At 36.1% G+C, this 10,739-nt stretch overlaps 1 protein-coding gene across 3 annotated transcripts in view; it reads right to left on the reverse strand.

Annotated features, from left to right (window-relative positions):
* LOC109211817 (protein transport Sec1a-like) overlaps window positions 1-10,739 on the reverse strand; it is an 11,462-nt gene continuing 723 nt past the window's right edge. Inside the window, exons 2-22 of one of the 3 annotated variants that reach the window (XM_019375401.1) lie at window positions 10,077-10,135; window positions 8,074-8,155; window positions 7,628-7,706; window positions 7,204-7,254; window positions 6,994-7,090; window positions 6,844-6,876; window positions 6,444-6,572; window positions 5,958-6,146; window positions 5,789-5,872; window positions 5,614-5,712; window positions 5,460-5,530; window positions 4,544-4,640; window positions 3,921-4,046; window positions 3,729-3,824; window positions 2,757-2,873; window positions 2,592-2,669; window positions 1,698-1,906; window positions 1,430-1,520; window positions 1,237-1,326; window positions 532-633; window positions 1-421 (exon numbers count right to left, since the gene is read on the reverse strand). In XM_019375401.1, coding sequence (XP_019230946.1) covers window positions 580-633; window positions 1,237-1,326; window positions 1,430-1,520; window positions 1,698-1,906; window positions 2,592-2,669; window positions 2,757-2,873; window positions 3,729-3,824; window positions 3,921-4,046; window positions 4,544-4,640; window positions 5,460-5,530; window positions 5,614-5,712; window positions 5,789-5,872; window positions 5,958-6,146; window positions 6,444-6,572; window positions 6,844-6,876; window positions 6,994-7,090; window positions 7,204-7,254; window positions 7,628-7,706; window positions 8,074-8,155; window positions 10,077-10,135 — 1,931 coding nt within the window. In that variant the 3' untranslated portion in view covers window positions 1-421; window positions 532-579. Of the gene's footprint in view, window positions 422-531; window positions 634-1,236; window positions 1,327-1,429; window positions 1,521-1,697; window positions 1,907-2,591; window positions 2,670-2,756; window positions 2,874-3,728; window positions 3,825-3,920; window positions 4,047-4,543; window positions 4,641-5,459; window positions 5,531-5,613; window positions 5,713-5,788; window positions 5,873-5,957; window positions 6,147-6,443; window positions 6,573-6,843; window positions 7,091-7,203; window positions 7,255-7,627; window positions 7,707-8,073; window positions 8,156-10,076; window positions 10,136-10,739 lie in introns of all 3 variants that reach the window. The other 2 variants (XM_019375400.1, XM_019375399.1) reach the window with 2 other exon arrangements.

The following is a 10,739-nucleotide window of genomic DNA, read 5'->3' on the forward strand; positions in this document are numbered from 1 at the left end:
TATTGAAACAGAAAATTCATTAAAGAAACAGATACAAGTAATCTTCTTCCTTAAACACATGCCTTGAGACAAACTTGACCAACTAAATTTAGTACAATTACAAAATTCAAGAGTGCAATCCTGCTTGTGCTTGAAGTTTAAAACAAAAAAAACTAAGTTGCATTCAAACTCCTTCACTGCCTCATGAATGTTGGAAGGAAGTTTCTATATCATCTTCTAATCCCAAAGATGGTTCTTCTACCTAAGCTGCAAGATTAGTATAAAAGCAGTAATCCAACAGCCATATGTATATTCCAGTATCATGAAGCCTTCTTTATAATTGATGTGCGTTTGCAATGAATCAAGTTCTTCCCTCGGAACCAATAAAAAAAGCATCAGAAACCAACAATGTGCTCCTTAAGTATATATTGCACCCTGCACCCTTAAATATGAAGAAAGTTGGTTTAGGGAAGGGGATCCAGTAGTTTCTTCAAATGGAAGAAAAAGGAGAAGAAAACATAAAACAACAATTAGTTTAGCTTTCTCACTTACCTTTCGGGTGTCAACCAAAAATGTAGTTTACAAATCCCAAATACCATATTAAATTCTGAGGCTATCTACTGAAAGATCTTTCTCTGATAGCAATTTCAGTTTCTGTAAAACAAGATGAGAAGAATGAGTTCAGACTGAGGATATATATCTCTTGACTATTGTGTTACGAAGGCGATGCATTAAGTCATTTTTCAGATGTAAGCCATCACCATAGTTCCTAGTTTTGGCAAATCTTATAGCTCTATAGCCTGGAAAGCTGCCTCATCATCAGATTGCAGTTTCAACAATTTGGATGTTGAAATGGGGAGAAGGCCTATCGGAGATTAATGGATAACTTCGCTTACATGCCATCATAAACAGACGTTTTTTTAATAAATAGCTTTGCTTGTATGCCTTTGTAAACAAACTTATTAGTAAATCCAATATTCACATACGGAAAAAACTGAAGTGGTTAATCTGGCATGGATCAACTCATCTTACGTAAAACTTAAATTTTAACTCATGAATCTTGGAGTTTTTATCTTGAAAAACCTGAAGTCTCTGAATTGACTGATGCCAAGATTGATCATTTTAGGATGAATGTTTTGCAAGTATGTAAAAGAGTTATTCGTACATCTTATTTCTAGAGAGGAAGATTGTGAGAATTCTTAGAAAATCAAAATCAAAAGGCACGTCACAAAAAACTACTGGATGAAGTAATATTACCGTGATGTACTGAGGTGGATCATCTAGACTAGTTGTGCCAAGGACCACTTCCCTCCTTAACTTTGATGTAAGTTTGTGACAAACCCTAAGCTGCATAGAAGAACATCAACAATATACCATTTCAGACTTTCAGAGGCCTAAGCCTTCACTAGGTGGAAAGCCACTGAATGGAAATTAAAATTTAAGGTTTTACCTCAGATCGAGTTGCACCACCGATAATGAAAACAAATATCCGTTGTCCCATGTTCTTAAAATCAGTTGAAAAACTTCTGAGATTGGAGTCGCTACAAAAATTCCAACAAAGGCATAAGACAAGGTGAGGAAAGCATAATGAAGAATTAAATGAATAAATATGGTACTCATGTTTCTGAAAAGTGACAATATTTTCATAATGAATCAAGGAGGTCTGGATCTTCAAGGGTAAAAAAAAAATCTATTAAAGACGATATTCCACGGGAAACCTTGAATATCCATCGTCAGAAGTACGAGAACGTGCCCAATTCGGTGTCCTTCTTGATCTCACTGAGCGTGGATTAGTAGATTCAGCAGTCTTTGGTGGGGCATTCCTTACAGAAGATCCATTGACCTCATGAGTAGCTGGTTGAGGACTGTTCATGCATTGATAATCATCTTTTGGCAAGTCACCTTTACACATTTTCTCAACCAACTCCTGAAAGAAGCAGGATTGGTTATATGATAAGTATGAAGTATGAGCTAAGCCATTTTAAGAGCTATTTGATTAAATATTTTAGCATTCAGAAAGTCTGGAAACTAATGGAAGCTGAATGTATCCGCTGTCACACAATGGCAGTTTAAAGAAGCATCTTTTGTGAAAGCATCATGTTTGCTTTCTAAGCATTGTAGTCCCCAAACTTTAAAATAGAGTTCCAATAAAGAGGCAAGGTAATTGGACCCTGAGATTCCAAGTATGGAAGTTTCTGGAATATAATTTAGAACCCTCCAGCGGTATTAAGGTAAATTGGTCTTTAAGCAAATTCCATTTCAAATAAAGTACTGGGAAGGTATCTTCTATGTGGCGCATAAATAAGATCTTCCAGTGAAATTACCCTCTAATATTTTCAGTGCTAGGTTGTTCAGTGGATTAAGTCAGTCAATTAGGACTTAAATCCTACAGTTCAAGTAGACATTTGAAGTAAACACCTATCTGGTCACAAGTCGACCATTAGTTTCCTATTCCAACACTAAAAGTCAACTAGATTAATCTTGGCTGGCAGCAGAAACTGCAACACTCTTACACCAACAATCTTACAGCACTAAACTAAAGATGAAAATATCTTGTCAGTTATCTTCTGCAAAATTACATTCAAGGAGGATTAGGAAGTCTTATAACGCACCTCTATCACGGGATAAAATCGGAATAACTGCCATGTTTCTTCCTCTCCAGCTCGATCCTGTCTAGCTGCTTTCCCTTTCTAATATGCAAGCAACAAAATCTAGCAACTGTCAGGTCTCAGTTTGGCATAATGAGCTGAAGTCTCCAGGGAAGTTTTAATGTTTACCTTTTGTGAATCAAATTTCAGGGAGAAGCTTCCACTTGACGCCTTCCGTTTTTCTGAACCCTCCAGCATTCTCATATTTTGCACAGCCTTCATATCCTCAGGTGACAATTTTGCTAACTAAGAGAAAAAAAAGTATCTATGTTAAAACTTTCAAAGGTTCCTTAGCTTCAATTTGCAGTATAGATGAACCAATACAAAGTATATCCATGCATTTGAGACAATGAATAACAACTTTAAAAGTTGATTATAGGACTAGAATATGGATCAATGGATGAGAGATGATTACCCTTGCGCATGAAAATGTAACTTGACCAACAATATTTTCTTATGGCATAAAAACATGTTGAGAACTTTTTTCTCAAATGGTTCATTCTCAAAATATTATCCAAAGAGGCCAGGAAATTCCTAAGAGCATTGATCTAAAAGGAGATAACTCACATGGTAAAATTGTTCCATAAATTAGAACTTTTCTTGGACCTACTCTTTTCACAATTCCTAAACTACATTCAGTGACACATTATAATTGTAATCTGATTGAAAAAACTATGCGAAAGGTCAAAACAGAAACCTGATCTCTCTTAAGCCAACTGCATTATTGCTCATAAGAACAACTTCTTTTTTTTTTTTTTTTTTTTGTATTATTTGGAACACTGTGTAGAAATCCCAACATTTTAACATGGAAAAATTTATTGTTTGTGACGCCCTATATCATATTCTTCCGATACTTATGGCTTCTTTAGTGATTTCTGGGCATCATCTTTCTCAATGGATTACCGAAACCATTCCACTTCTCTTCAGAAGATTCTTTCTTCCCTTAAAGCAACAGCAGGAACTGCTAATCTCCAATTGTTTTGTTACGTGTCCATATAATACAGGCATGCAAATCCACCATTAGATCGTTTGAACAAAAGTTCAATGATAGGCTAGAGATGGGAATCAGACTGTTTCAAGAAATAAGCATGCACGAAATACCTGCATCAGTTTTGCTGCTTTGTCGCCCTCAAATTTTTCTGGATAAACAGATGCATAAATCATCATCAAGCGTAACTTATTTTCACCTGCAGTATCCTACATGCTGCGAAGTTATTACAAAGACCATGCCTGGAAGTGGAAATTACAATGAGTTTGAGTACTTGTATTCTGAGCCAGCATAAACATTATCACCTGCTTCGTCCTTAGAAAATGGATCATTTCCTTCGTTCCTGCATCGCCAAAGACAAGATCCTGCTCTAGCTGTCCAAGTTCCCGAAGACCCGTTTCTCGGATAACTTTATTAAGCTCACCTGCAATCTGATCAATCAAGCAATGAAATAAACTTCAGCACTTTATTGAAGGCAAGGTTCATCACAGTCAAAATTCAGTTGGTCCCTAAATAAACAAAGAATATCTATACGGAATTCAACATCGATAAGACCAATGACATTGAGGCTGTTATGTCTCTTAAACACCTCAGTAGATTTTATACTCAAATAAGATAATGACCATCCTCATAAGCTCTAGTTTACTGCCGATGGAGTCGAGAAGTAGCTGGTGTGTTGTTGGGGATTATACAAATTTAGAATACAAACCTAAACCAATGAAACTATCTCCTAAGAGTTGTACATCCAAAAGTACGTCAACGTCTAATTTCTTACAGTCGACCTCTATTCAAGTTCGATTTACTTGCATTTAGAATTATTAAGTGTTACTCCATAATAACTAGTTGTGAAGAAGGGCGAAAATGGTTAAGTTTGCTCTTTGAAAGAGAGGAATAAGTTTGCACAGGGATCCAGTACGAAGGAACAAACCTCAACATGGATAGAGAGTCTCTCCTTTTGTTCATTATACTGTGGCAAAGCTTGGACCATCTTCTGCAAGTCCCGTGTAGATAATTCACCTCCATCTCTATGTAAAAGTAGATACGAGTTGAGTGATTATCAGAAAAATGGAAGTATCATGAATAAGATTAGGTACATCTACTCATCTATAGCTAATAAATCACAGCTATGATCAATTGGTCACAATTAAAACAATTATAAGACACTCTAGATTAATTACCTTGGCCTCTTCACTACATTCCAATTATTCCAGTTGAATTTACAAGTAAAATGAATAACTCAAAAGAATTTTTTTTTCTAAAAGTACACACACATATAGAGTGCAACTGTTTCTGAAATAAAGTAAACAACTGATGTGCTATCTAAAAGATGTGTATGAAAAGCAAAAGCTATAATTTCAAGCTCAAGCCTCTGTCGTCAATGGCTCTCTGATCAGACAAGTTTTCCATGCTTGTTATCTGCCAGTTAACAGACAAAATCCTAAGAATAGAGTGTTAGCTTAGAATTATACCATGCCTAGATTCGGTGGTGAATGATTATTTGATGCTATGCGCTTCTTAAAATTATTGGTCCATAGTAACATGAGAAATATCATGATAGCATATATTCAAAGGCTTCAGGCAAATAACATGCTAATCAGCAAAATATGAAAATAAGAAACTGCTGAAATAAGCTACTTTTCAGATTGAGAAACTTGGCAGAGTCCCTCAACCTCTTGATACTTATAAGTCTCAGAACAACATCTCATGCTGAACTTACTACAAGTTACTGAATGCTGCATCATCCACAGACATGGAGCACAGTACGTACTATAATTATTATGTTACAGGTCTTCACAAATTTACCAAAGGAATAAAATTTTATCATTTACAGCTAAAACACCAACCTCTGCTCCATCTGTGCTGCTTTGTTCTTAGAAACGAAGTTTGTAAACCTATCGTGGAGTCGTTCACTAGCCTGGTAAAGTCTTTAAGTTAGGAGCAGAAGCAACATATGACACTCACAAGCATCAAAGGAATAAGGAAATTCTTAAGACTTACATCAGCTATATGAGTATGCCGTAGCTCCAACCAAACAGGATCCTGATCTTCCAAAAGAACTTCCTTCTTCTCAGGTGGACCACCTGATTTGCTAGGAACCTGAAGTGAGATACATTTCGATCAAACACCAGGAAAATCTTGATATAAGAGATCCAGAACATGAAGCAATGTGTACCTCATGTACGTATTTATTTCCATCCATATCAAGCAGGTCATGACACATGGCATCATATGTCCATTCATGAATCACAGGAGCAATCTAACCAAGAAGATTTGTCGTTATATTAATAATAATGAAATAAGACCGGGCTGACTAATATTTATCAACAAAATCAATTCAAAACCTGGTCAACAGATCTGTCCAGAATCAGTAATTCACATGTCTCTTTCTGCGGAAAATTAGGAATACTAGACCGATACATAGTGATATTGTTCCATATAGCTGTAGCGAGCTTTTCAGGAACTAATTCACGGAAATTTGTTGATGATCCATCACGTCCCTTGGGAGCTCGATAACGCACAAAAGGAAATTCCTGGATGTAAAGACAGAGGTTTAGCCAAACTAAGTTGGTCACTGGGAACTGTAAGTGGAAGATATACAGAACTCGAAGACATATATGAAAATGCAACATCTTTTATACCTCCAAAGTTTCTTCACTTTACCTAAAGAGCAGTCACAACTGTACCAACTTTATCAACAAATTCTTTTTGACAGAATAATGGTAACATAAACTGATAAAAAGCTAGTAGCAGTAGTCTTTTGGTTTGTACATTTTACATAAAACTTCAGATGAAAGAGCAAGTCACACATTTGTGAAGCTTAAAATTACCTTCAGCGAAGCAAAAACAGTGGCAATTCTTGTGGCCATTACATTCAAGCAAGCATCAGTACGCCGGGAATTTTGAGCACTTTCACCAAACAACTCTTCAAGTGCTCTTTCATGGTCAGTGACAAATCCCTGTGATAAAAGCTGACATATTAATAAAGTTGCAATCTACAAAATTCTTACATCAATCAACAGATAAACTACTCAATTCCAATTAGTTGGGGTCGGCTATGTGAATCTTCTATGTCCCTTTCTATCGATCCAGGTTCATTTCATATCTGCTGCATCATTTTTCACTCATCAAAATTGTAAATTCTTCTAATGTCCCAGTTTAAAGACAGATATTGAACTAAATGCTCCAACTAAGGCGAGAAATTGTTTGTCGAAATATTTGCCGAAGTACCTGGCTGTCTATTGGGAAGTACTCCAAATTCATCTGCATTGTGCAAAAAAGGAAAAGAAAAAAAAATGAAATAGAAGATTCAGTCAAACTTGTGAAGATATCAATTACATGATGCACGCAGTATTGTAGACAGAGACACATGATTATTACCTCTCCTAGTGCACCTATACGGGGTATTACACTTGTGTCATTCTTGATGCGGGCAACCAGGTCCTTAGGTATTGGGGAACTGAAGTATACATATGCTCTGAAGAAAATAGGGAAATAATAGAAGTAAGATGACAAGAACCAGATGATTCACTTTCATTAAACCAAGTGCGGTACACTAGATTTTCTAGAGAACGAGATCCTGTCACATACTTCCTGTATAAAGGTTCTCTTCCTGACATATCGGACAAGAACATGACAACGCTGCAAATTCAAAATTTAAAGGTTAGTTCTCATTTAATTTAGTGCTGCAGAAGGAAAAGGAACCCGATGTTTTGGACAAGAATCACTGAATTAACTGACCCGATGTTTTTAAATGCAAACCAGCTTTGCTCTTATCCAATAAAGGTTAATCAAGATATGAAATTCAAAATTATGACTGCACAGACGATGAGCAGAAAATTTTGGAAATGGGTACAATCATATGGTAATTTGAAGGTAAGGGTGAGGGGCAATGGAGGTGAAGAATAGAACATTAAAGATCACGTATGAAGGAAATACACAGTTCTCATGCTTTGTATACAAAATCAAGCAGAGATGATTATGTAGAGAAGGGGTGTTGAAAAAAAAGTCATACTTCTCCTTTGACGGTTGGATGAAGTATATAGCATCCATTGTTGGTAAAGGTTGCCTTCTTCTAAAAAGATCTTCCACCACTGTCATAATAAATACACATAATGAATCAGGATATTTTCAAGAACTAACAACTATGATTAACCTACATCGGGCTTTGGGACTCATTGCACCAGGGTTTGGTGACAAATTCAATAAGACTTATGTGACTGAACAGAACTAGAGATCACAGAGTCTTAACTTGTGTGGTGCCAAAAACATTTTATTTTTCCATAGAAATTTATAAGCGGAAACATAACCTAATGAAAATAGTCAGCACTCACTTCTCATTGAAATATGCTCTTTATTCTTGGTTTGTCGAAGGGGTTTGATAATTATGTGAGGGTAGATTGTCAACTAGAACTACAATAACGCAGACAAACTAAAAAATACATTGTATGCGGAGCTCACATGAAACTCCTTGGTCTGTGATATCAGCCATTTTGCATGTGGAAGACATTACTTTTACCGTTACTTTATCCATGATAAGAACCTGCATAAAAGCAGTTCAGCAGAGAATAAGTTCCAAAAAAAGGCAATTTCCCAACGCTCTCAAGTTTAAATCAACAGAACAGTCTTCCACCGAACATGTACCAAATAGCTATATTTTAATGTTAAATAACAATCATGATATGAAAAGATATACGTTGAGCAGATACGTCAAAAAGATATAAATTGGCATCATCATATAATTAGATGTATACAAAGCACCATAAACGTGAGAAGGAATTCAATCAACCTAGCAAAGGAAGTAAATGTTGTGCATGGTGTAGAAAAGTCTTAGAGCATGACAGCAAAAGGCATAGTTTCAAGTGCAGCCTGTAACTCAAAACTTTACTGTCTCCAATTCAAGTTGTCACCAGAAACAAATAACAATGTTAGTGATTCACTCAATCCTCCACTGAAGACATCATTCCTAAATCCCCACTTCAATGCACTATTTTGAATAGTATTTATTTGAAGGTAGCAGGATGTTGCAACAACATGGAAGCTCATTCGTTTGATCATGCTTTTTTTGAATACCTCAACTTCTCCCCATATTAGTAATTGAAAATTATAAATATGTTTGGACAATGTAATCTAGTTTAAAATTGACAACTGAAACGTGGGCAATAATACAATGATATTTCTGTATGAAAATTATTTTGAAGTATTGTGTTAACTATACGTTGTAGATTATCTAATGATTATTTTGTATTTGCTGTAAAATTTACAATGTGTATTGCCCCACTTTTTTTTATATCTAAACAGTAAATCTATTTAGAAGTGTCGATGGTTATTACAAAAGATACAGTAACAACAAGAACAACATACCCAGTGTACTCCCACAAGTGAGGTTTGGGGAGGGTAGTGTGTACGCAGACCTTACCCTACCTTGTGGAGGTAGAGAGGCTGTTTACAAAAGATACAGTGGACTATCAATTCATCATTTTGGCACATACAGTTCATGTTGCATTCTGAGTGCAATAGAATGTATCCCTTACACTCCTTCCCTCACCCTTTCCCTAGATTTTTGTTCCTAAAAGATGGAGAAGGGGTTCATTGCTATCAATATTGGGAAGGCGAGGTTCTTAGCTCACAGTACAAGTGCCAAGCTATGCCATCTAAGCTGATATGCAGTCTCCTTAAGGCGCATGCCCATGTTATTAGACAGTCAATCATGACTCTACATGCTATTTTTTATTTTACTTCAAAGTTCACACATTCAATGTCATATCTAGGAATGGCTTAAAAGAGTTCGAGACCAATATGAAGAAAAACACGTCTAAATATACTTGATGCTTAATCTTGATAAGAAGTAATGTAATAGCTTTGAAAGTCATCTGATACCATAAAAAGTATTTGTCAACAGACAAATTGATCATGCACACTTTGACTATTGAACACCAGGAGACTTTGCTCCGATTCATGATCAAGCAATTGTCAAATGACTCAGATGACAAGTTAGACTACTCACGTCAAAATTAATCAAGTTGTATTGGGTAAGATAAATTATTACAAACCATGTATGTCAAAACTTGATAACATGGGTAAACAAGACATATTTAGAAGTTTGTGTTGATAGCATGGCAAGCGAGTCTTGGCACAATGGTAGAGTTTCTCCTCGGATTCACATTTCAAGGAGTGGAAACAACCTATTTGCAAAAATGTAAGGAGAAGGCTGCATAAGGTATACACCACTCTCCCCCTAACCCCACTAGCTGGGAAGCACTTCATGCACAAGGTAAACCAAATTGAAGCTGGTAGGACTCACAACACAACATAACAAAATAATAGCTTTCCCCAGACAAGAGATAAGATTTGCGACTAAGTATTTAAGACTATGAAATATAAAGAAAATATAATCGTTTCAAAGATAACAGATAAAATTTAACAAACTGATTTCATGTAACAAATCCCTCCTTTTAACATACCTTCCATGAAGATCTTGAATCTCCTGAACCTGAAGATCCAAGCATTTCATTTAATAGTCCTAGAACAAAAATACACCAACACGTCAGTGCATTAGTATAAAACCATTTAGTGAAAGTGTAAAGCTCCATGCACACCCAAAGAGATCAAGGGACAAAGAGGAGGAGAAAGTTCAATGCATCAGGAAGAATCAGTAATCTGGTGGTATTGACATAAGTCGATGCTGCAATAGAATTAGAAATTTTAGGCTACACTTCATCACTCCACATGACTTCTCTTCGTACATATTTCTTGTTGCCGGATTGAAAAGATGAGAGCAAAAGGTTAGATGATTTCACTAGTTAATGTCTCCCATTTGCATCTCTCTTCTTCCACTTTTCAATAGTCCAACTGCTAGGTGAACTCCACACTGCATTTATTAGAAGACTTGTACACCACATGGGTAAAATGCTTTTATGGCCTAACTGATTTCATGAAGTGTTTAATTCTCTCTCCGTTACTCGTTGTGCATCAACGTTAAAGATTCAGCTTATTACATATTTAGGAAGGCAACCCAAAATCCACCAATAACTTAGTACAGTTGGTGAAGTTTCAAAGAGAGGGAAAGAAGTTGTGCAAGCTTCCGCATATTAACAACAATACACTCCCCTCATTCCCCCCCCCCC

The sequence above is a fragment of the Nicotiana attenuata genome, unplaced genomic scaffold (assembly GCF_001879085.1).
Source record: "Nicotiana attenuata strain UT unplaced genomic scaffold, NIATTr2, whole genome shotgun sequence".
Lineage (NCBI taxonomy): Eukaryota > Viridiplantae > Streptophyta > Magnoliopsida > Solanales > Solanaceae > Nicotiana > Nicotiana attenuata.